This window comes from Mobula hypostoma, chromosome 1, assembly GCF_963921235.1.
Source record: "Mobula hypostoma chromosome 1, sMobHyp1.1, whole genome shotgun sequence".
Classification (NCBI taxonomy): Eukaryota; Metazoa; Chordata; class Chondrichthyes; order Myliobatiformes; family Myliobatidae; genus Mobula; species Mobula hypostoma.
In genome coordinates, this window is record NC_086097.1 from 218,726,020 (window position 1) to 218,753,509 (window position 27,490).

The following is a 27,490-nucleotide window of genomic DNA, read 5'->3' on the forward strand; positions in this document are numbered from 1 at the left end:
CATGCAACAATACAATATTATGAATAAGATCCAAAATTTCCACTCACGAAAAGTATGTGACAGTTCCTAAAACTTGTTTTTGAACAGAATTCAAGAAGGAAATGGAGTCAACGATCAGTTGCACAACGCAGCTCCGAATTCACGTGCAGAGAGATCCCTGGAATTTACCGAGTGGTGTGCACAACCTTATAGCTGCCATTACAAGATTTGTCGAAGGTTTGTATTAAATGATGGTATGTTCTATAATTAATGAGGTTTATCTGAAAGGTAACATGTTTTGGGAAACAGAGTAACTTGAAATCCTGAAGCAAATACTGTTAGAAGAATATTATTACCTTTAACTTTGAAAACAATATTTCTTTATCTATGTTAATTTTACAATTTTTTTTAGTTTTAAACAATTTGTGCTACAATTAAATACCATACAGACAAAATATGTACATGTTGTGGGCTGCATCAAAGAAACAATTGAGAAATAATTTTGACACTATTTTTGCATGCCATTGACTATGAATGTTTGCTATGTGTAAGGTCAAGTCAATTGGATATCAGACAAGAGGATATGGGGTTCTTATGTATTAAAGTAACGAAACAGCTTCCTGCAGCAATCCAATATTATGAATAAAATCCAACATATCCAAAAGACTACACCTTACATGTGCAAATGTACACAAAAAGAAAACTGGGGGAGACCGTTGTGGCCAGCAATGTTTCTCACCCTCTGCATGCCACCTTGGTTGAACAGAAGAGCACTTTCAGTAATAGACTAAGACAACTGTGCTGCCCCATGAGGTATATGAGGTCGTTCTTGCTCTTGGCCATTAGGCTCTATAATGAGTCAACCTATAGACAGGGAAGTGATGACCCCCCCCCACCCCGCTTCTGTTAGATTGTTTGAGATAACTTATTTTTTATTCTTTCTTACTTCTCTTCTAATATTTGTATAACTGTGCACTTGTAATGCTGTGACACTGTAATTTCCTTTGGGGTCAATAAAGTATTTATCTGTCTATCTATGAAGGATGGCTAGTGGGAATAGTTAAGAGAAGCAGCTGGTGCAGGTTTACCCTGAGAGTTTGAGACGACCCCTGAGGATGTGGAGGGAGGTTGAAGTATCACCTTAGACAGGTGGCTGTACATAAGAAATAGGAGCAGGAGTAGGCCATCTGGCCCATTGAGCCTGCTTCACCATTCAGTAAAATCATGGCTGATCTGGCCATGGACTCATCTTCACATACCTGCTTTTTCCATATGTCCTTTAATTCCCCTACTATGCAAAAATCTATCCAACCTTGTCTTAAATATATTTACTAAAGTAGCCTCCACTGCTTCATTAGGCAGAGAATTCCACAGATTCACCACCTCATCTCCATCCTAAATCTACTCCCCCGAATCTTGAAGCTATGTCCTCTAGTTCTAGTCTCTTCACCTACCAGTGGAAACAACTTTCCTGCCTCTACCTTATCTAACCCTTTCATAATTTTATATGTTTCTATACGATCTCCTCTCATCAGATAGAACATAGAAACATAGAAAACCTACAGCACAATACAGGCCCTTTGGCCCACAAAGCTATGTCAAACATGCCCTTACCTTAGAAATTAACTAGGTTTACCCATAGCCCTCTATTTTTCTGAGCTCCATGTACTTGTCCAAGAGTCCCTTAAAAGACCCTATCGTATTCGCCTCAACCAGTCTCTGGCAGCCCATTCCACGCACTCACCACACTCTGCGTAAAAAAACTTACCCCTGACCTATCCTCTGTACCTACTTCCAAGCACCTTAAAACTGTGCCCCCTCGTGCTGAATTCAGTCCCAGGTATCTCAATCTCTCCTCATAGTCTAACCCATCATCTCTGGAATCAACCTGATGAACCTCCTCTGCATTGCCTCCAAAGCCAGTACATCCTTCCTCAAGTAAGGAGAGCAGAACTGCATGCAGTACTCCAGGTGCAACCTCACCAGTACCCTGTACAGTTGCAGCATAACCTCCCTGTGCTTGAATTCAATCCCTCTAGCAATAAAGGCCAACATCCCATTTGCCATCTTGATAGCCTGCTGCACCTGCAAACCAACCTTTTGTGATTCATGCACAAGTACTCCCAAGTCCCTCTGCACAACAGCATGCTGCAATTGCAGTTGGTCTCAGGGCCTCTGGTTTAGAGACAGGAGAGTGAAAGTCAGTAAGCATGATACCAGTTCAGTGACTTGCACTGGAAAAAATGTCGGTCTGAATATTGGAGTTCAGATTCAGCTGTGAAAGTAAAAAACAGCTTTTATCACCACTGTATTGATACGTAGATAATTGTTCAGGTGACTGTTACACAAGGAACATAATGCATGGTAATCTGTACCCTGGCATGATTGTCTTCGGTGGAAGGAAAAGATAAAATTTGAAATGAAAAATATTAAACATTTAAAACAACTTCAATTCACTAAAGAGCTTGTTAGGAAAAGCTCTAAGTATTTTGCCCTTCTTAATTCATCACTTGCCTAAGTATTCTTGCAACCACATTATTAAAATGATGTAGTTGTATCTAGAACTTAAATCTAAACAAAGGAAACTATGAATATACGAGGGGAGAATTTGCTGTGGTCAGTTTGAAAGGTATGATAATTACTAGTCAATGATTGGCTCTGATATAAATATGTTTTGCTATAAAAATCTCTTTTAGACTGTTACCCTCAACAGGAAAGTGGTCTCTTTATGGTTGGCAGAAGAAATTAAAAGTCAGAATTAAGCAAGAGGCTCATAGAATTGCTAGATATAGTATTACGCCTAAGGCCTCAAATTTAAAGAATGTAGCAAAGAAGGACCAAGAAATTGATACAGAAAAGGAAATGGGACATGAGAGTAAACTAGTGAGAATCATATAATTGATCATAAGAGTTTCCATAATTACATGCCAATAGCAAGAGCAAATATGGATTTCTTGCAGAGATGGGAGTTGATGTCTTTATGTGAGTTGCATCCATAGAAGAGAACAAAAAACTGGGTCTTCAGTATTGAGAAAGAGGAAATTAGCATCTGTAAAAAAAAAAGGGAAATTGGTGAGACTAAAGTGAGAACATCTAAGGACCTGATGATTTACACTGCAGAATTGACAATTTTGAATTATTTATTTATTGGTATTTGAAGGAAGACGATTGAGACAACAAGAGTGTTGAGTGCCAATCTTAAAAAATCTATAGAGTCTGGAATGGACCCTGCAAACGACCTAATTGTGACTACTTACGAGAAAGATGGAAAGAATACAAGATGACCTAGTAATCTGTTCAGATGAAAACAGTAGAAGGAAGAAAGCCGGAATCTATAATGAAGGATGCCGTAAGAGAATATCTAGAAGAGAATTTTAGTATTGAGTGAAGTCAACATATTTGACTGAACAATTAGCATTCTTTGAGAATTTGACTGGTGAAATAAATAAGGCAGAATCAGCGGATGTGAAGTATTTTGATTTTTGAAAAGGGCTCACACAGGCGGAAAAGATGAGCATGGTTAACAGGATGCAGAAAGTGAAAATAATTAAGTCATTGTTAGTTCGGAATACTATGAATTGTTGGGTACTTATCCTTCAGCTGTTCACAATCAATATCAGTGATTTGGCCAAATGTCATAATTCCAAGCATGCTTATGATGTAAAACTAGATGGGAATGTGAGTAGGAAGGAGGATGTAAAGAGAGTTCAAGGAGATATACAAGTCCACTGAGTGAACATAATCTCAGGATAAGGGAATTATTTCAATTAGATAGAAATGAAGGAAAATCCCTTCACTGAGAGAGTGGTGAATCTTTGGAATTCTCTCCATTAATGGCAGTTGAGACATTGAAAATAGATCAATAGATATTTAGGTAGTAAGTTAATTGAGGGTTATGTGAATACTACAGGGAAATGACACTGCGGTGAAATATCAGCATTGATGCTAAAAATGACAGAAAACGGAAGAGATAGATGGTCTAATCCTGCTCCTAATTCTTATATTCATATTTTAATTTTAATACCATATAAATAATAGATAATAAAATCACAAATCCTTTAATACAAATTTACATCTGTATCATTTGCAGATGACATATATAAATCAATCTGTTGAAATATTCAATAGATTTGGAAATAAATATTCTTTGTGTATGTAGTTTGAAAATAAGCAATGAGACCTTCTCTTTCTGCTCCCCTTCTGTGAACTCTGCTGCCCTCTGATTCTTCGACCATGTACCCACCCAGACTTGTTACCACCCAGACTTGTTACCACAGCCACTTATCCTTCCTGGGAACCTGTACCCACCAGGCTTCACCTTTCACCTTCTACTAACCTTCTTCCTTCCTGTCCCCCCCACCCCCCACCACCTTTATATTCTGGTGTCTTCCCCCTTCCTTTCCACTCCCGAAGAAGGGTCTCGGCCCAAAACATCAACTGCTTATTAATTTCCATAGATGCTGCCTGAGCTTCTGAGTTCCTTCAGCATTTTGTGTGTGGTGCTTTGGATTTCCAGCATCTGCAGAATTTATCATGCTTAGAATCAATATATACTTGGTGTAGACATTCCTTTACAGAAATAAGAGCATATTTATATTTATATAGTAGACCATAGTATCATAAATGCATACGAACAGGGGAAATTGAAATTTGAATCATTGAATATTTCCTTAGGAATAAATGCTCTCTAAAAACCAATGCTATTTTTTCAAGTAAAAATGAATTTCTGTGTATATTCTGATTTCTACCACTGAATCTAAGAATTTTTGATACATTGCATGATTCTAGTGTACTGTGCAGTTACCAGTTCATGATGTCGTAATATTGGTGTAGCACCAGTTTGCTGGTAATTGCATTTTCTAATAAGGTGTTTTTTTTCTCAGAGGTACAGCAGCGAATATTCCTGGCTCTTCTTGAAAATACAGGTAATGTCAAAGCCCATTAAATTGAAACAAATTAATTAATGGTGGTATGTATCTTAGTTTTGCAGTCTGCAGACAGTCATAAATGGCTCACTCCTGTTACAGGAATATTGGATTAATGCCAGGGTCATCCAATGATCCTTCACTATAACAAGCTATTGCTACTTGAGAATTATTCCAACCTTAACCTTATGTATGTAGCTCAGCTGAATAAAGGATTACAACATTTTTCCACGAAATAGTTAAAGTTCCCAAGCAAAATTATTACTATTAATAATACATGATTTCTGATGGAATAATCAATTATAATTGTCACTGAATACCATATATTTATAGTTAACTTAGTCATGTTGAATTGTACATTTATTGGCACAAAGAGAAACTGAATAAATTATTTTGTATGGAAGGGACAGTTATGATAACAGTCTTTTTGGCCAGTTCTAATGAAGCTACTGCATTGATATACTGAGCATTGAAATATAAAATCTGCATCATAATTGAGAAATTCAATTCATGATTTGATACTTGACCTAACTGGATTCTGTTAAGTAGGGAGAGGTGATTTCATGTTTCTTTAGCAACAAATGGTATTTCATGTAAATGTACCAAATTGAGTTCTTGATTCTAGGTTGGCTTTTCATGTTTCATTATGATCTAAGTTTAAAACCAATGTATGATGTGATTGGGCAGTACTTTGCTGATTACTTCAAGGGAATAACCAGCTTCAGAGCAGGTATAAGCATATTACCACTTCAGCACAGTGGAGATCAGAACTCATGATGTTTCAAAAAAAAGATGCTCTTGAAGAGAACACTGAAATTTTGAGTCAGCGTTATAATTTTTTACTGCTGGCTCATACTGCCCTCTTATAACTGCTAAGTATAAAACACAAAGGCTATTAATTTGTTAATGATCCATTTATTTGCTGTGTTATGAGAAGTGCTGAACTAGCATTATTAGATTTTACTAGATATCTGTATGTGAATGTTACAAGCTCTTTGTTTCCAAGTGATATTTATTGACCAATTTGTGGGATATCTCATGAACATCTCTCATGCCACTGTCCCCTTGAATAGTTATAGTAATTCAATCTAATAATTTTCCCCCATAAATTTCTTACGACTTTTGTCAAAGTGAAATTCAAGGAATCATGCTGGAGGGAAGAAGAGCGAATAACTTCATCTCCCATAAAATCTGAAACCCATCAATACTTTCAGTAAAAATAAATACTCACCAGAGGATGGAATCTGCAAGGATCGTTAACTTGTCATGGTGGAGGGACTTGTGAGCTCCTAAGGTCATGAGAGCAATGCCTTCTGAGTTTAGTCATCTGGTGCTTAGCTGCTGGTAGGGTCATCCATGCTGATAAGGTCAAGTGAAAGGTTCCAGACAAAGAGTGCTCCAACCAGCGCCTCGATGGTGGAGCTAATGGAAGATGATGACACATCACAATGGCAGAAAAAGTGGAGGAAGGGGGCAGCAGTGAGGGATCTTCAGTTTTCTTGCACTCCAGGCCACTGAATTCTGACCCTGATCTGTCAAGGATTGTGACAGCTGCCCATGTTAAACAAAATCATGTGCTGTGTGTTGTCCAGACAACCCCTTAAGAGGACATCATTCTTGACTCCGGTAATCACAGTACTGGAAATAATTTACTCATTGACGCTGTACTGTGACTTAAGCAGCAAAATCAGTTGTGTGTAAGGATGCATTTTTGAAATTGCATTTATTTCCATTTGAAATTCAATAGCACAGAGTCTATATTGCAGTGCAGGTAATCCAGTTCCCACCACAATGTCTGAAAAAAAAAATTCAGCTAATTAAGTAAATCTGGAATAAAAATGTACTTCCAGTGAAGGTGGTCATGAAGCTACAGACCTGTTAAAAGCTTAAGGAAGTAAATCTGCCACAGTTGTGCAATATGGCCTGGCTGTGTTTTCAGGCTCTCAGAGATCTTAATTGTATGAGACCACCATGACACAGCAAAAAGAAGGAAAACAGACTGCTTGTTTGACATAGGTCAGGTACATCCACTTTCCATTTCTCTTCAGCAACAAATTGGGAGATGTCCCACAGAGTAATGAATAAGCAGAATCATACCTTTAAACCAAAGTCATCATCAGGCCTTTGTTTAGTTATAATCGGGGTTACGGATTATAACTAATAGCATTAGTTATTAGCAGCATTAGCTCTGGAACTCATGGAGTTTTATGCTTCAGGTCAAATATAGGTAAGGAAACCTGATAATTACCAATTCTGGTCATCTGTCCATGAGTGAATCATTACTTCTTCACATTGAACGCCACTTGGAAGAAGGTAATAGGGCATCCTATGTAACCTGGACTTCACTGAGAAAGGTGTAATTGCAATGTTCGTCGTCAACCTGGCCTGATCCCCTATTGACATCAATGGATCTGGGGCTGAGAGGGTAAACAGCTTTAAGTTCCTCAGCATCCACATCACTGAGGACCTCACGTGATCTGTACACACCAGCTGTGTAGTGAAAAAGGCACAACAGTGTCTCTTTCACCTCAGACATTTGAGGAAGTTTGGTATAGGCCCCCAGATCCTAAGAACTTTCTACAGGGGCACAATTGAGGGCATCCTGACTGCCCACTGCCTACTACGGGAACTGTACTTCCCTTAATCGCAGGATTCTGCAGAGAGTGGTGAGGACAGCCCAGTGCATCTGTAGTTGTGAACCTCCCATGGTTCAGGACATCTACAAAGACAGGTGTGATAAAAGGGCCCGAAGGATTAATGGGGACCCGAGTCACCCCAGCCACAATCTAGTCCAGCTGCTACCATCTGGGAAATGGTACTGTAGCACAAAAGCTAGGACCAACAAGCTCCGGACAGCTTCTTCCACCAGGCTGTCAGACTGATTAACTCACGCTGATTTGAGTGTATTTCTATGTTACATTGACTGTTCTATTTATTATAAATTACTATGATTGCACATTGCACATTTCGATGCAGACGTAACATAAAGGTTCTTACTCCTCGTATATGTGAAGGATATAAGAAATAAAGTCATTTCAATTCTGTGACCAACATAAATGAATATAGTAACTCCTGAACAGAGAATAGAGTTCTCAAATGAACCATCTTTTTGAACCATTATGTAGTACCTATTGTTTCTTAATAACTGTTGAGATCTTATCTTGCCAAACAGCTGTATAAAAAATTGTCCAGATTTAATTAGATAATTCAATGTGCAGTTTTTAGTTCACCGCTCTCACCTTTCTATGAAAGCAGATGAAAAACAAAACCCTGGTTGCAATCCTCTGGCAAGACACAAATGAATTCAATATAGAAGACACATGTAGTAAAAAAAAATATAAAGACCTGTCTAAAATTTGTTATTTAGTCCTAATCCAGGTAAAATCAAGATTTGCAACATTTCACTGTTTCCCAGTGAGTTGTGGGTGTGGGGTGGGATCTGGTATAAGGACAGCATGATGAAGAGAGATTAGAATAAAGGACGGACTGAAGAATGAGAACAATAACTTAGCTTGCAGAAAATGGATTGGATAACCTAAAGGTTGAGAGAGGAATCTGACTGAAACTTATTGAATTTTATAAGATCTGGATAGACTGCATATGAAGAGGCTGTTTTCAGTAGTGGGACAATGCAGGAGCAGATGGCACAGCCTCAGAATACAAGAATGCCTTTAGAACAGAGATAAGGAGGAATTTCTTTAGCCAATCTCTGGAATTCATAGTCAAAGATGGCTGTGGAGGCCAATTTATTGGGTATATATTTATAATAGACGTTGATAAGTTCTTGATTAGTAAGGGTGTCAAAGGTTACAGGGAGAAGGCAGGAAAATGGGGTTGAGAGGGATAATAAATCAGCCATGACTGAATGGCAGAAAAGACTTGATGGGTCAAATGGCCCAATTCTGCTCCTATGTCTTTTGTTTACCAGAACCATAAAATGTGGGTAAAAGGTCCAAGGCTTATTTAAGAAAAATTCTATTTAAAAACAGAATTTAGTTTAAACATACTTGAAGGTTCTCTGGTCTCCAAATGATTAAAAACATGCTGTAGAAAATAGTAAGAAAATTTACATAGAGGTGATTTCATCTACTGTAGGTCTTTAAAATTATAACGGAGCAAAAAATTATTTTCCTTTGTGAGGGTCTTAAACTAGCGGTCTAATTCTAAGACTGACTCTAATGCTTGGCGAAGGTGCTTATTTTTCAGAAACAGCTCAGGAAAGGAACAAATTGATGTGACAAATTTCAAATGCTGACCATAAATTTTAGGGCTGCTATCACATTTCCAATGTAGTTGCAGCAAAGTAGTGCTAGAAATCTGCTAGAGGTGATATTGGGCAAATCAATTCTTCAATGGTACACATAGTAGTATGTTGTCTCAGGAATTGACATTCAAGTTGAGGTAGTAAATTGGAATAGACATTGGATTTGTGGGAGAAGACAGAGAGTGGTAGTTATGGTGACTGGCAGGGCAGTGTGGAGTGTGGTAGGGATCTGGGAATATAGATCCATAATTCCCGAAAGTGGCATCACAGGTTCATAAAGGAAGTTTTTGGCACATTGGCCTTCATAAATCAAAGTATTTGAGTACAAGAGTTGGGATGTTTTGTTGAAGTTGTGTAAGACATTACCGAATTTGCAGTATTGAGTACAGTTTTGGTCACTCAGTGCCCTGCCACACACTGGTTTGTTTGCCCAAAGTGCAATGCTTTACACTTTTCTCCGTCAACATCCATCTGCCATTTTTCAGACCATTTTTCCAGCTGGTCTAGATCCCACTACAAGTTTTGATAGCCTTCCTCACTACCCACTATGCCCCATTCTTGCTGTCATCTGCAAATTTGATGATCCAGTTTACTATATTATCATTCAGATTGTTGATATAGATGACAAACAACAATGAGCCCAGCACCGATCCCCATACAGAGTGCACAGAAAATTTACGAGGATATTGCTGGGACTTGGATCTGAGTTAGAGGGAAAGGTTGAGTAGGATAAAACTTTATTTCCTAGAGCATAGGTGAATGAGGGCAGATTGACAGAGGTACATAAAATTATGAGAGGTTTAGATAGGATAAATATAAGCAGGTTTTTCCCACTGAGGTTGGGTGAAACTAGAACTAGAGGTCATAGGTTAAGCATGATAGGTGAAATGTTTAAGGAGAACATGAGGGGGAACTTCTTCATCTAAACGTTGATAAGCATGTGGAATGAGCTTCTTGCAGAAGTGGTGGATGAAGACACGCAGTCTCCTTTTATTGTCATTTATTAATGCATGCATTAAGAAATGATACAATATTTCCTCCAGTGTGATATCACAAAAAACACAGGACAAACCAAGACTGAAAAAACTGACAAAACCACATAATTATACATATAGTTACAACAGTGCACAATACCATAACTTGATGAAGAAAGTCCGTGAGCACAGTAAAGTTCAAAGTTTCTCAAATGTCCCACATCTCACGCAGACGGGAGAGGGAAGAAAAACTCTCCCTGCCATTCCCACCACAATCTGACCAGAGTTCCGAAAACCTCGAGCCTCCAATCAGCTCTCCGACACCGAGTCCTGAGCGCCATCTCTGTCCGAGCGATTCAACCTCTTTCTCGGTCGCCAAAAGCAGACAAGGCCGGGGATTTTGAGGCCTACCCTCTGAAAGATTCCCGACCACACAGTAACGACAGCAGCGGATGGGCGTTTCAGAAATTTCTCCAGATGCTCCTCTGTGATTTTACGTCTGTCTCCATCAAATCAGAAATTGTCCATGGCCCCTACTTAACAGATACGACATCATTTTTCACCGGAGAGCTGCGCATGCACGGTGCGCTGCCATCTTCTCCTCCCGCCTCCTCCCAGATGAGCGTTTGATTTCAATATTTAAGAGAAATTTGGATAGATACATGCATGGGTAGGGTATGGAGAGATATACTCCAGAAGTAGGTCTATGGGACTCGGCAGATTAATAGTTTGAGTCCAATTAATAGTTGAGCACGGACTATTCCTGTGCTGTAGTGTTTTATGGCTCTATGATTCTATAACTTCTTTATTCTTCTTTGCCAATGTCATAATCGACCACAATACTATAAAGTGTTAGGAGATTTAATTGTAATTATTTTTGAAGTAAAAACTGAGAGATGCTTTATGACTAATAATTCATTTATCTTTTGTTCCCTATGTGTTTTTTTTGCTTTCTCAGATACCGAGATTCAACTCAGACAGGATATGGTGTTTTGTCAAAGTCTGGTGGCCACAGTTTGTGCTTTCTCGGAACAGCTGTTGGCGGCATTGCATCAGATGTATGACACTAACAGGGAGTACGAAATCGAGGCACAGGAGGCGAGTAGAAAATGGTTGGAACAAATAGCCAATGCAGGAATCCTCTTTCACTTCCAGTCACTGCTATCTCCTAATCTGGTAAGAAGAGCAATGTGCGGAATCTATTTCAAAGTTTTGTCGGCCATGCACTGTACATGTTTACTGTAGGTTGTATCTGGCTGATTGAATAACATGATCTACATCTTCCGAATTTATGTAATATGAACTATAGAGGAATTACAGAAGGTAATTGAGTATAAAGTTGTTGGGTAAAATATTTAATGTCCAGTTCACAGATAATTGACCAGCCAAAAGGTTAGGGGGCTATATTCTGAAACGTTTAGCCGCCAAGATGAAGGAAGAGCCTGAGCAGAATAACAGGATAGAGGCTTGGAGCACTTGCCACTTCTGTACTGACAGTAAATTTGTGGAGCATACTGTCAGATGTTGATTAAAATTATAATGAATGGGTTACTTAATCTCTCTGTATTGTACAGCTACTGTATAATATGGGACTACTTTATGTTGTAGGGACACGTCGTTGCATGTGCTATTAGGCAAGTATTGAGCATGCGCTATTAGGTGCGTATTGATCTGTATGTGTGTGTTCAGTCCGGTTTCAGTCAGTAAAGAACCCTGTTAACTTAGCTCCCGTCTCCAACGTTTTTATTTATAGCTTCGTTGTGTAACCCTGCCACATACACAACACTCTCAAATCTGCTTCCATTGAATTTCGACTTCCGTTGGCGGTGCAAACTTATTGCATGCATTTCTCTGCTTCCACAATTTGATTCCACTAAATTTTTAGACAGTAAACTCCCAAATGCTGAACTCCAAGATAGCTGCTAGAATATTCCCATTCACATTTCTACATGTTGGTCCATGGCCTCCTCTACAGCTACAATAAGGCCACTCTCAGTATGGAGGAGCATCACCTCATATTCTGTCTGGGTAACCTACAATCTAATCTACAGATTTCTCTAACTTCCGGCAATTTCTCCCCTACCCCTCCTCTTTTTACTATTTCTCATTCTGGTTCCTCTCTTACACCTTCTCCTCCTCACCTGCCTATCACCATCCTTTGGAGCATATCATTCTTTCCTTTCTCCCTTGGTCCACGCTCCTCTCCTATCAGATTCCTTCTTCTTCAGCTCTTTACCTTTTCTACCTATCACCTCTCAGATTCTCACTTCATCTCTCTCCCCACCCAACAACCTTCCCCTCACCTGGTTTCACCTATCACCTTCTAGCTTATACGCCTTCCCCTACTCCTCACCTTCTTATTCTGACTTCTTCACCCTTCCTTTCCAGCCATGATGAAGGGTTTCAGTCAATTCTTTATTTCTTTCCATGCCTGACTTGCTAAGTTCCTACACCATTTTTTCCTGTATGTTACTCAGGATTTCCAGCATCTGCAGAATCTCATGTTTATGATTTCCAGCTGGAATATTTCTTGGCTTTCATCAAATCTTTCTACAGTTTGCAATCTGTGGTAAAACATTACCTCACTGGGTATAGCAGAACAATTGAAAACATTGGTACCTAACAAAATCTAGCCCCTCTTGGCCCCTCTGGTACGTTACAAAAGCTACAATGCATGTTTGTTGAAAAGAAAACAATAAAACAATCAGCTTCATCAGATATATTCAAAATTAAAAGGATGGGCAGAAGCAGATAGAAAGGTTCTAGGGTTAGTGATGGAAGCAGAAGCTTGGATGAGTAATTAACAGTACAGAAATGAAAAGTCAGACAGGAAATGAGAAGAATAATATTTTAATTACTAAGAATATTATATTTTAAATATGAGAAGTTGCCTTTCTTAGTATTTTCTTTTAATACTATTTCGAACAATATTTCAAACTCAGTCTTGAATATGAATGCTTGTACTCATAGAAACATAGACACATAGAAAATCTACAGCACAATACAGGCCCTTCGGCCCACAAAGCTGTGCCGACCATGTCCTTACCTTAGAAATTACCTAAGGTTACTCATAGTCCTCTATTTTTCTCCACGTACCTGACCAGGAGTCTTTTAAGACTCTATCGTATCCGCTTTCACCACTGTTGCCGGCAGCCCATTCCACACACTCACCACTCTGCGTAAAAAAACTTACCCCTGACATCTCCTCTGTACCTGCTTCCAAGTACCTTAAAGCTGTGCCCTCTCGTACTAGGCATTTCAGCCCTGGGAAAAAACCTCTGACATCCACACGATCAATGCCTCTCGTCATCTTATACACCTCTATCAAGTCAGCTCTCATCCTCCATCGCTCCAAGGAGAAAAGGCCAAGTTCACTCAACCTATTCTCATAAGGCGTGTTCCCCAATCCAGGCAACATCCTTGTAAATCTCCTCTACACCCTTTCTATGGTTTCCACATCCTTCCTGTAGTGAGGCGACCAGAACTGAGCACAGTATTCCAAGTGGTGTCTGACAGGGTCCTATATAGCTGCAACATTAGCTCTCGGTTGAACTCCATCTACTCTTGAGGAAATAACAGACCTCTGAATTGCTAGACCAATTAGACAGGTTATTTTTTTTCTCCAATAACCTTTGCATATAACTGATAAACAAACCCTGTAACATTGATATCCATTTCAATGTGCGTGTTTGAGACAGCATGTTAAATTGTATATTTCTCTCAAAGGCCTGTTTTGACGGGCAAAGCAAAGAGGAAATTTAAAACAGAAACAGAAAATGCTGGAAGGAAACAATCAGCAGGTTAGGCAGCACTATTGAAAGAAAAAGTAAATTTATTCTGGTTATAATGGATATTTTTGTGAATTAATATTTATCCATCTCTGTGATGTTGCCTTTTATGGAAAATAAGCATTATTTTCAATGACAGTTCAAATAATTTCAAGGCAGTGTTGGATTTTTTTTCATACGTAGAACATGTCCTTGAGAAATACTGTTATTTTCATGACATCTTTGGAAAATAACAAGATTGGAAGTAATAAGGAGAAAACTAACTCAGCAGGGATTGCTAAGATCACTCTGTATCAGATTTTTAAAAAAACATTTTACCTGGAGAATGCTGTGGGTATTAATTTAAAGAAGAATAAAAATGTGCAATAATTTCAAGTATCATTTTCAACAACTGAAAGGTTATTTTACCAAAAGTTGCAAGAATCAGCTTTTTTCATAAAAGATTTTTTTATTATTTCCATTGATTTGTTCACTTTACCAGGATTGTGTTGGATCTCATTGCATCATGGTTCTGTCAAGTGAATATAATGTTATTTTAGCACTGTAGCAAATAAAGCCAAAGTTATAGTTGCTTATACAATTAGAACTTCCAATGTAAGGTCTTTTAATAACATATTCTCAGAGTATATGTCAGCAGTGATTGTGACCTATTGAACTAAAAATGAGAGTGGTTGAACCACAGTGATAATTTACCATTTCAAAATGGAATTGCGATTAATTTGTCACGGAGTCTTTCAGAAATCAAAAAGTCCATGAATGTTTATTGATTGACAGAGAGTTCTGTTTCTTGTGTCCATAGTGTAGATGAGCAAAAATATCATGTTATGGGCCATAGGGCCTGTTTCTGTGCTGTATAACTCTTTGACACTATATCAAGCAGTTGTCACAAAGTGCAAGATTCATACCAGAATGGATATTCTATTGGGTGATGGCTTTTATCCCTCCATGCTATAAACAATACATTTCTAAAAACAGAATTGTGATATATATGTATTGGCATGCAGAATCCATGTGAGAATGTGGAGCTATATTGTGTAAATCTGAATGTACTTGGGACATGTGCAACTTTTAACATTTATAGTGGAGAAGAATCAATCTTCTAGATGTAATTCATTTAAGTATTTCCTTTTCATACAGAGTTAAGTATTGATTTTTTTTGTTCTTTTGTGTAAATTTAAATTATCATGGGAGGGTAAAAAATGAGAAAGGCATTTTAGAGCATTGGATTGACAGGAATGTAAGTTAAGTAATCAAGGTTTTCAAGAACAAAATAGCATTTTAATTGTTTTCATTCATAAAACACAACTCACTGTAGAATCCAGCTATGTTTGAATTATACTTTAGTTGGTTCATCAGTGTAATGAATTAAATTGCAGAAGAAATCATTTGCTGCCTCGATAAGTTGGCTTAGTAATTAAATTGCTAGCAAGAGTTGGGTGCAGGAAATTATCCCTGATCCCAATTTTACATAATCAGAAGTGCATCTGATGTTTGGGATCTGGAGTTACTTGATTGACACAGAAACCTATGGAAACCTATCTTGTAGCTCCAGGTAGCTCACCCACAAACACGAGAAAACCTGCAGATACTGGAGGTCCAAAGCAACACACACAAAATGCTAGAGAAACTCAGCAAGCCTGGCAGCACCTATGGAAAAGAGTAAACAGTTGATGTTTCGGGTCAAGACGCCTTCTTCAGCTCACTTACAAAGCTGCTTGGATCCTTGGGCTATCACTAATAGAGGCAATAGGTGAACAAATAAGACCATAAGATATAGGAGCAGAATTAGGCTATTTGGCCCATTGAGTCTGCTCCACGGTTTCATCATGGTTGTTCCATTTTTCCTCTAAGCGCTAATCTCATTCCTTCTTCCTGTATCCCTTCATGCCGTGACCAATCAAGAATCTGTCAACCTCTGCCTTAAAATACATAAAGACTTGGCCTCCGCAGCTCCCCTGTGGCAAAGAATTCCACAGGCTCACCTTGCTGTGGCTAAAGAAATTCCTCTTCATCTCATTCTAAAAAGATGCCCCTCTATTTTGAGTCTGTGTTTTCTGGTCTTAGATTCTCCCACATAGGAAACATCCTCTCCACATCCACTCTATCAAGGCCTTTCACCATTTGATAGGTTTCAATGAGGTCACCCCTCATTCTTCAGAATTCTAGAGAATACGGGCCCAGAGCTATCAAACACTCTCCATATGACAAGCCATTCAAACCTGGAATCATTTTTGCAAACCTTCTTTGAGCCCTCTCCAGTTTCAGCACATCCTTTCTAAGATAAGGGGCCCAAAGCTGTTCACAATCCTCCAAGTGAAGCCTCACCAGTGTTTTATAGTCTCAAAATTATATCCTTTTTTTTATATTCGGGTCCTGTTGAACCGAATGCTGACATTGGATTTGCTTTCCTCACCACAGACTCAACCCACAAATTGACCTTCAGGGAATCCTGCACAGGGACTCTCAAATCCCTTTGCACCTCAGAATTTTGTATTTTCTCTCCATTTAGAGAAAAGTCAGCCCTTTCATTTCTTATATCAAAGTGCATGACCATACACTTCCCAACATTGTATCCCATCTGCCACTTCTAAAGGCTTCCTTTATCCCCACTCTTTGCCTCCTGCCAATCAGCCACTTCTTTATCCATGCTAGAATCTTTCTTGTAATACCATGGGCTCAAAGCATGTTACGTACCCTCATGTGTGGCATCTTGTCAAAGGCCTCCTGAAAATCCAAGTACACAAAATTAACCGATCTCCTTTGCCTATCCTGCTCAATATTTCTTCAAAGAATTCCAACAGATTTGTCAGGCAAGATTTTCCCCTGAGGAAACCATGCAGACTATGGCCTATTTTATCATGTGCCCCCAAGTGTCTCAAAACCATATCATTAGCAATCGACTCCAACATCTTCCCAACCACTGGGGTCAGACTAACTTGCCTATAATTTCCTTTCTTCGGCCTCTCTCCCTTCTTGAAGAGTGGAGTGAAACTTGCAATTTTCCAGTCTTCCAGAACAATTCCAGAATCTAGTGATTCTTGAAAGCTCATTACCAATGCCTTCATGATCTCTTTAGCCACCTCTTTCAGAACGTGGGCTGTACACCACCTGGTCCAAGTGACATCTACCTTCAGACCTTTCAGTTTCCCAAGAACCTTCTCTCTAGTAATGATAACTTCACACACTTCATGACCCCTGACACCGGGAACTTCCACCATACTACTAGTGTCTTCCACAGTGAACACTGATGCAAAATACTTATCCAGTTTGTCTGCCATTTTGTTGTCCCCCATTACAACCACTTCAGCATTGTTTTCCAGTGGTCTAATATCTACTTTTGCCTCTCTTTTACACTTTAGGTATTCGAAGAAAGTTTTGGTATCCTCTTTAATATTATTGGCTAGCTGACTTTTGTATTCCATCTTTTCCTTAATGACTTTTTTTTAGTTACCTTCTGTTGGTATTTACAAGATTCCCAATCACCTAATTTTCCACTAATTTTTGCTCTATTATATACACTTTCTTTGGCTTTTATGTTGGCTTCGACTTCTCTTGTTGTGCTATGGTTGTGTCATCTTTCCTTTAGAATACTTCTTTTCTATTGGGATGTATATATCCTGTGCCTTCCAAATTCCTTCCAGAAATTCCAACCAATGCTGTTCTGCAGTCATCCCTGCCAGTGTTCTTTTCTAAACAGTTCTGGTCAAGTCCTCTCTTATCCTTCTGTAATTCCTTTACTCCACTGTAATACTGATGCATCCAACTTTAGCTTCTCCATCTCAAATTTCAGGGTGAATTCAATCATATTATGATCACTTGCCTCTCAGCGTTCTTTTACCTTGAGCTCTCTAATTAATTCTGGTTCGTTGCACAACGTCCAATCCAGAATAGCTGATACTCCAGTGGGCTCAACCACAAGCTGCTCCAAAAAGCTATCTCGTAGACATTCTAGAAATTCCCCCTCTTAGAATCCCGCACCAACCTGATTTCCGAATCTACCTGCACATTGAAATCCCCCTCAACTATTGCAACATTGCCCTTTTGGCTTGCATTTTCTGTCTCCCGTTGTAACTTGTAGACCACATCCTTACTGCTGTTTAGGAGTCTGTATACAACTCCCATCAGGATATTTTTACACTTGCAGTTCCTAGCTCTATCCACAATGATTCAACAACACCCACGTCACCTCTTTCTAACAATTTAATTTCATTTTTTACCAACGCCGCCCCCTCTGCCTTCCTGCCTGTCCTTTCATTACAATGTGTATCCTTGGACATTAAGCTCCTAGCAATAATCTCCTTTCAGCCATGATTCAGTGATGCCTACAGCATCATACTTGCCAATTTGTAACTGCATAATAAATTCATTGACCTTATTCCATGTACTGCACACATTCAAATATAACACCTTTAGTCCTGTTATCACCTTTTGTGATTTTGTTCACCTTTTACATTGCAACTCCTCCTGTTGACTGCAATTTTACCCTATCATAAGCCTCTCCTTGCTAGGAGTGTCACTGCACATTGCTTCCATTTATAAACCAACTACCTCATCTTGTGCACTATCACTCTGGTTCCCATACCCCTGCCAAATTAGTTTAAACCTCCCTAACAACCCTACTTAACCTGCCTGCAAGTCTGTTGGACCTCCTCTGGTTCAGGTGTAACCCACCCCTTTGTACAGACTCTACCCTCCCCAGAAGAGATCCTGATGATCCATAAATCCGAACCCCTGCCCCCTGCACCAGTTCCTCAGCCATGCACCCATCTGCTGAATGCTCCTATTCTTACCCTCACTGACGCAAGGCACAGCCATCAATCCAGAGATTACTGCCCTGGAGGTCCTGCTTTTCAGCTTTCTACCTAGCTCCCTAAAAGCTCTCTTCAGGACCTCCTCACCTTGTCTACCTATGTCATTGGTGCCAACATGTACCAAGATTTCTGGCTGCTCACCCTTGCCCTTGAGAATGCCATGGACAAGATCAGAGACATCCCTGACCCTGGCACCCGGGAAGCAACATACCATCTGGGTGTCTATCACACCCATGGAACCTTGCCTTTGATCTTCTAATAAAGGAATCTCCTATCAACACTGCAGTTCTCTTCACCTCTTCACCTCTTCACCTCTGTGCCCTTCTGAGCCACAGCACCAGACTCAGTCTCAAGGACCCGGTCACTGTGGCTCACCCAGTAGGTCGTCTCCCTCAATAGCATCTAAAGTTGTACACTTATTTTTGAGGGGAACGGCCACAGGCATACTCTGCCCTGGCTGTGCATTTCCCTTCCTCCTCCTCCTGACAGTCACTTCTTGAAGTACCAATTCTCAAGTACATGTCTCCTGCAACCTACTGGTGACTACCTCCCTGTAGCTCTTCTCTATCGCCTCCTTATTTGCCCATATGAACCAAAAGTTACTGATCTGCGGCTTCAGTTCCTTTCTGCATTCTTTCAGGAGCTGCAGCTCGGTGCACTCGGGGTAGATGCGTTTATCTGGGAGGCTGGCAGTCTGCGAGACTTCCCACACCTCACACACAGTACAAAACACCGCCCCTGGAGCTATTCTCACTACACTATGCACTAATAGATATAAAGGGGAAGTGCAGAGTCGAAATGAGAATATCGACACTAGTCTCTAGAAGATAAATTGAGAGAAATGATCCTGCACCTCACATCTGCTTACATAAGTTGTTCTGTTTTGGAAGCTTCCTATTTTGGTGGCAGCTAGCAGCAGAACATTTAAGGACAATTAATTAGTCTATATTTTGCACCTAGGATTATACAGGATGTCTCAACAAATATTAGGGACTTGAAATAGTTTAGAGTGCAAAAGGTGTGTGAAAATAGCACAGCACGTTGAGCCCATGAAGTGGGATTTTCTTATATACTTGATGTGCAAGAAGTCATTCACACAATCATCAAGGATCCTGGACCTTCAATATGTTCATGCATAATAAACAGATGCAAATTGAAGAACAGCATGAGATGCACTAACTACCTACGTGAAATCCCTCTTTTGAGAGAGCTCTTAATCTGGCTGTACTCCAAGAAGAAGGGATGAATTATATAAATAAAGGACGATCAGTGGATCAAACATTCCAGTAGTGACAATGGACAATGGAGGAAACTTGGTCCTCACTTATTCCCAAAAGAAAGCAAAAGACCTGACTTGAAACATCAATGCATCTTGCCATTAGTGAAATTTCCATGTCTTGCCTCAGTGGTGGACGTCCCAATGGTTGCTTGGTTTAGAAATTCTGCTTGAATGTGAATTCTTCCTCCAGTAAGTCCTGCAGACAAGATCCATCCATGTGGTTCTGTGACATGCTCTAGCAACATGATAATTTCTGCCACCATTAATGGGATTCTACCACCAGCAACATCTTCCCTCTTCTCCACTTTGATCGTTGATAAGGTACCCCATGCAAGGCTTATTGAGAAAGTAAGGAGGCATGAGATCCAAGGGGACCTTGCTTTGTGGATCCAGAACTGGCTTGCCCACAGAAGGCAAAGAATGGTTGTAGACGGGTCATATTCTGCATGGAGGTCGGTGACCAGTGGTGTGCCTCAGGGATCTGTTCTGGGACCCCTACTCTTCGTGATTTTTATAAATGACCTGGATGAGGAAGTGGAGGGATGAGTTAGTAAATTTGCTGATATCACAAAGGTTGAGGCTGTTGTGGATAGTGTGGAGGGCTACCAGAAGTTACAGCGGGACATTGATAGGATACAAAACTGGGCTGAGAAGTGGCAGATGGAGTTCAACCCAGATAAGTGTGAGGTGGTTCATTTTGGTCGGTCAAATTCGATGGCAGAATATAGCATTAATGGTAAGGCTCTTGGCAGTGTGGAGGATCAGAGCGATCTTGGGTTCTGAGTCCACAGGACACTCAAAGCTGCTACGCAGGTTGTCTTTGTGCTTAAGAAGACATACAGTGTATTGGCCTTCATCAATTGTGGGATTGAATTTCGGAGCCGAGAGGTAATGTCGCAGCTATATAGGACCCTGGTCAGACTCCACTTGGAGTGCTGTGCTCAGTTCTGGTCGCCTCATCACAGGAAGGATGTGGAAACCATAGAAGGAGTGCAGAGGACACTTACAAGGATGTTGCCTGGATTGGGGGGCATGCCTTAAGAGAATAGGTTGAGTGAACGCGGCCTTTTCTCCTTGGAGCAACGGAGGATGAGAGGTGACCTGATAGGGGTGTATAAGATGATGAGAGACATTGATCGTGTGGATAGTCAGAGGCTTTTTCCCAGGGCTGAAATGGCTAGCATGAGAGAGCATAGTTTTAAGGTGCTTGGAAGTAGGTACAGAGGAGATGTCAGGGGTAAGTTTTTTACACAGAGAGTGGTGAGTGCGTGAATGGGCTGCCAGCGATGGTGGTGGAGGCGGATACGATAGGGCCTTTTAGGAGACTCCTGGATAGGTATATGGAACTTAGAAAAATAGAGGGCTATTGTTAACCCTTGGTAATTTCTAAAGTAAGGACATGTTCGGCACAGCTTTGTGGGCCAAAGGGCCTGTATTGTGCTGTAGGTTTTCTATGTTTCTGTTCTGATAGGAGTGTTCCTTCTGTGACTCACCAATTGCCACTTACTTCTCCACCAACCACTCCCTTCTCATGACATGTTCCATTTCAATAACTGGTGATACGGTACCTTCTCTTTCACCTTATCCTATGCCACCACCCAGGCACTCAATAGTCCTCACAAGTGAAGAAGCAATCCACTTCCGATCTAGTCTGTGGTTGTCATGATGTAGTTTTCACTGCACCAGAACAACCAAACACAGGTTGGGTCTCCACTGTACAGAACACCTCTGTTTAGTGTGCAGAGACAGCCCTGAACTTCCACTTGTTTACCACATTAATTCTCCATCCTACTGACCTCTCTGTGGGTTCCTGCTCTTTTCCAACAAAGATGAATATAACCTTGAGGAAATCTCTGAAAACTTTGCAGCCATTGGAACTCAGTGTTGAATGAGTGGTTTCAGATAACTTGCTTTTCTCGGGCTGGCTGGTGGCGCAATGACATCAGCGCTGCACCCGGGAGCGGAGGTTCCTGGGTTCGAAACCCACCGGGTCCGCCCCCGAGTACACTCTCCATCCGTGCTGGGTTGAGTGTCGAGATCGCAACTCGAGCTCGTAAAATAAAGGGAAAATACTGCAAAAATGTCTGTGTGGGGAGTGACGCGCCACACAGTCTCTCTCTCTCTCTCTCTCGTTCTGCGCCTTGTAAAAAGCCATGAAAAAAGACATCATCACGGACGCACGCGTGCATATGCAGACGCAGATGCACAGACGCGCATGCACGCAGGCACACACCAAAAAAAAACTTGCTTTTCTCTTTTTGTTATCTGAACTGGTGAGTTCTGATGGAAGGTTATCCATTTATATATTAACTCAGACAGTGCCCGACCTGCTAGGCATTTCTAACATTCTTCCATTAGTTTCAGGTCTCAGCAACAGCTGTAATTTGCATTTCACAGATTTAATTTGTCCCTGATATTTGTTTTCCTTCTCTTCAACTATTCTCATTAATCTCTCAAACTGACAGCTCCATCATGGTGGTGAGATCAATGATGCACGAGATAAGACAGGGTCACTTAGGCTTATATTCACCTGAGTGTAGAAGAATGAGAGGGGATTTCATTGAACTACGAGATTCTGAGGGGGGTAGACAGGCCGGAAATGGGGAGAACGCTACTGACAGCTATGGAATTCAGAAGAAAAGTGAACAGCCGTATGCTGAGAGGGATGCGACTTAGAACTATGATCAAGAGAAAGTTCTCCACCTGGAGTGTGATGAACATGTGAAATTCTCAAGTGTAGAAGACAGTAGAAGCCAAGTCAGTAAATATATTTGAGAAGGAACTAGATATACTTCTTAATACGAAATGGATCAGGGGATTTTGGAAGAAGGCCGGAACAGGGCACTGAAGTAAATTATCAGTTAGAGTTGTGTTGAATGTTTGAACAGACCTGAAGGGTCAAATGGTTAATTCCTTTTTTCTATGTTTCTAACCAGTAGGATTAACTTGTCAACACTGGCTTCACCCTGTCAGAAAAATTCATGTTGTATTACCTATCCCTTCCCTATTTTCTCTGCAAATCAAATCTTGTCTATTTTCTTAATTTTCCAGTTCTAACAGCAAGACTTTGATCTGAAGTAATAAATCTGTTTGTTGAAAAAGAAAATGCTTGTGACACTCAGACAGCATTCACGGAAAGACAAACAGATTTCATATTTCAGATGTCTGTTTACAAAGAAAATGCTGGAAATCCTTAGGTAATATTCAAGGAAAGACAGATTTATCTTGTGTTCTAGGCTTAATTAAATTACTTTGAAGAAATGTGTTCTGCTCTCATTTTATAATATAAATTAATTTTATTTTGGTGGAAGTTAGTGGCCTCTGGAATATGGTAACACAAGACCATAAGACATAGGAGCAGAATTCGGCCATTCAGCCTATCGAGTCCGGTCTGCGATTTCATCATAGCCAATCCCGGATCCCATTCAACCCCATACACCTGCCCTCTCACTATATCCCTCGATGCCCCGACCAATCAGGAATCTATTAACATCCATCTTAAATATTGTATCATTTCTTAATGCATGCATTACTAAATGACAATAAAAAAGGACTGCGTGTCTTCATAATCTAATCTAATATACCCACAGACTTGGCCTCAACTGTAGTCTGTGACAGAGCTTTCTACAGATTTACCACTCTTTGGCTAAAAAAAAAAATCCTCCTTACTTCTATTCTAAAAGGTCGTCCCTCAATTTTGAGGTTGTGCCCTCTAGTTCTGGATACCCCCACCAGAGGAACATCCTCTCCACATCCACCTTATCTACTACTTCCAACATTCGGCAGGTTTCAATGAGATCCCCGTGCATTCTTCTACATTCCAGTGAGTACCCAGCCCAAAGTTGCCAAACACTCCTCTTATGACAACCCCTTCATTCTTGGAATCATCCTCGTGAACCTCCTCTGGACTCTCTCCAACGACAATATATTCTTTCTGCGATATGGGGCCCAAAACTGTTGACAATACTACAAGTGCGGCCTGACCAGTGTCTTATAAAGCTTCAGCATTATCTCCTTGTTTTGATGTTCTATTCCCCTTGAAATAAATTCCAACATTGCACTTGCCTTCTCTACCACAGATTCAATCTGTGAATTAGTCTTGCATGAGGACTCCTCAGTCTCTTTGCACCTCTGATGTTTGAATTTTCTCCCCATTTAGATAAAAGTCTGCACTATTGTTCCTTTTACCAAAATGCATTATCATACATTTCCCTACACTGTATTCCATCTGTCACTATTTTGCCCATTCTTCCAATTTGTCTAAGTCCTGCTGCCATCGCATTGCTTCCTCAGCACTACCTACCCCTCCACCTTTCTTTGTATTGTTAGCAAACTTTGCCACAAAGCCATCAATTCCACTATCTAAATCATTGACAAAGAATGTGAAAAGTAGCAGTCCCAATACCGATCCCTGAGGAACACCACTATAGTCACAGGCAGCCAACCAGAAAAGGCCACTTTATTCCCACTTGCTGCTTCCTGCCTGTCAGCCATTCCCCTATCCATATTAGTATATTTCCTGTAACACCATAGGATTTTATCTTGTTAAGCAGCCTCATGTGAGGCACCTTATCAAATGCATTCTGAAAATCTAAGTAAATAACATCTACTGCCTCTTCTTTGTCCACCCTGCTTGTTATTTCTTTGAAGAACTCTAATAGATTTGTCAGGCAAAATTTCCCTTTACAGAAACCATTCTGACTTTGACTTATTTTATCATTAATCTCCAAGTACCCCAAAATCTCATCCTTAATAATAGACTCCAACACTTTCCCAACTGGTGAGGTTCGGCTAACTGGCCTATAATTTTCTCTCTCGTGTCTTCCTCCATTCTTAAAGAGTGGAGTGACATTTGAAATTTACCAGTCCTCTGGGACCATGCCAGAATCATGTGATTCTTGAAAGATTGTGACCAATGCATCCATTATCTCTTCATCAACCTCTCTCAGGACTCTGAGATGTAATCCATCTGGTCCAGGTGACTTATCCATCTTACGACTTCTGAGTTTGCCTTGCAATTTTTCCTTTGAAATAGCAATGGCATGCACTCCTGCTCCCTGACACTCACAGACCTCTGGTAGTGTATTCCACAGTGAAGACTGATGCAAAGTACCCATTAAGTTAATCTGACATTTCTTTCTCCCCCATTACTATCTCACCTACATCATTTTCCAATGGTCTAATATCAACTCTCACCTCCCTTTTATTCTTTAACTGAAAGGAAAAACCTTCAGTATCCTGCTTTATATTATTAGCCAGTCTGCCCTCATATTTCATCTTTTCCCTTCTTATAGTTTTATTAGTTGGCTTTCGCTGGATTTTAAAAACTTCCCAATCATCCAACTTCCCAGTCATTTGAGACCCCTGCCATTTGAGAACAACTTCTTCTGTGGGACATATCTATCATGCACCTTCTGAACTATTCCCAGAAACATCAGCCACCTCTATTCTCCATCATGCCTACCATTATCCCCGTCCAGTCCACCTGGGCAAGCTCCTCTCTCATACCTCTATAATTCCCTTTATTCCATTGTGATACTAGTACGCTTCTCCCTCTCAAAATGCAGTATGAATTCAATCATGTTATGATCACTGCCTCCTAAGGGTTCCTTTACTTTAAGCTCCCTAATAAGATCTGGATTATTACACAACACCCAATCTAAGATAGCCTTTCCGCGAGTAGGCTCAAGCACAACCTGCTCTAAAAAGCCATCTCGTAGGCATTCAACAAACTCCGTCTCTTGTGATCCGATACCAACCTGATTTTCCCAATCCCCTTGCATATTGAAGTTCCCCATTAGAATTGTGACATGACCCTTATTACGTACCCCTTTCAGTTCCTTTGCAATCTCAACTCCACATCTTGGCTACTATTTGGAGGCTATATGATTCCCTTAATGGTTTTTTCACCCTTGCAGTTTCTTAACTCCATCCACAAAGATTCTATGTCAACTCTTTCTAAAAATGTAATTCCATCTCTTACCAACAGAGCCACACCACCACCTTTGCCTTCCTGCCTGTCCTTTCATTACAAAGTATATCCTTTGATGTTAAATTCCCAACTATGACCTTCCACCCACGACTCCCTGATGCCCACAACATCATACCGACCAATCCCTAATTGCTCCACGAGTTTATCCACCTTATTCTGAATGCTACGTGCATTTAAGTACAGCGCCTTCAGTCCTGTATTCTTCCCCCTTATGAATTTTGCTTCTGTGGTGCAACTTAACTCTTGGCTCTGTCTGCAGTTGTACACAAGGTAAACATCAATCATTTCAAGAGCAGAAAGAATTACTTGTCTGAGATAAATCTGCATCTACTCCAGCCAGAAATTGGTTGTTATTCAAACACAGCAGAGCACCCTTGGTCCATTTAGTGTGACAGTTTTTAGTTACACATCGTCTCTGAAACCGTCTTGTTAGAGCTGAATTCGAGCTGCTGCCCAATGAAACTACCTTAATTTGTTCCATCTCTTGTGTTGCAACTCAGTAGGCAGAGGAGACATTAATTTATCATTCTGAGCAGTTTCTAAACCAATGTCCCTAAAGGGAAAGGCTGGAGTTGAACCAGTCAAATTGGAAAAGCTCAAGTCAGATGAGAGTAGGCTTTTCATCTGCTTGACCCTGTTAAATGTTGAATTGAATCTTGGTTGCAATGCTTGTTGATCAAATATGATATTTGGGCAATGACTTAGGTCACAGCAGAACATGGATAAGTCGATGGTCAGGTAAAAACACATGATTAACAATTGCCCATTATATCTGCTGCAGTAGGAAAGCAACTGAATTATTCACAACATTTTAGCATCCATTAAATACTAAACACACTGATTGCACTGTCATCAAGAGATTACTAAAGTTCAAACGAGCTTATGTGTTTTGCAACCACAAGGTCTTTCTTTTATAGAGTAGCTCACAGAAATGGCAAGACTCTGTCCCTCTCTGTAAATTGCCATGCTTTAATTTAGGAAAGAAATTTATTTCTTTAACTTTTCTGGATACAGTGACATTATAGTTAAGTTATTGGACTTGTAGTCAGTTCTGAAACACAGATTTGAACCCCACCGTGATCAGGGAATTTAAATTCATGTGATTTAATAAACCTAGTATTTGATTAAAAAATAGTCTCAGTGACAGTAACCACCAGATATTTGAAAAACCCATTTGTATTCTTCAGGGGAAAGAAGGTTTAGCATTCTTACTCACTCGGACTATACGGTATAACATTAGAGAACCACTGCTGTGGTTCCCCAAGGGGTTGGCTGGTGGCACAGTGAGATCAGCGCTGGGCTCGAGAACGGAGGTTCCCGAGTGCGATCCAGTGACAGACCGCTCCCGACCGCGCTCTCCATCCGTGCCGGGTTGATGTTGAGCCCGCAACTCGACCTCGTAAAAAAAGGTCACCTCCAGTTTAAATTCCCACGTGGAATATTGTGGAGGATCAAATACCCATACCCATAGCTGACAG

The 27,490-nt window shown here is 40.3% G+C and overlaps 1 protein-coding gene across 1 annotated transcript in view; it reads left to right on the forward strand.

The window, feature by feature from the left end:
• The window catches only part of prex2 (phosphatidylinositol-3,4,5-trisphosphate-dependent Rac exchange factor 2), a 401,147-nt gene that overhangs the window by 276,461 nt on the left and 97,196 nt on the right, over window positions 1-27,490 (forward strand). Inside the window, exons 30-32 of the mRNA XM_063064762.1 lie at window positions 88-216; window positions 4,863-4,904; window positions 11,101-11,318. Of these exons, the coding sequence (XP_062920832.1) occupies window positions 88-216; window positions 4,863-4,904; window positions 11,101-11,318 (389 nt within the window). The remainder of the gene's footprint in view (window positions 1-87; window positions 217-4,862; window positions 4,905-11,100; window positions 11,319-27,490) is intronic.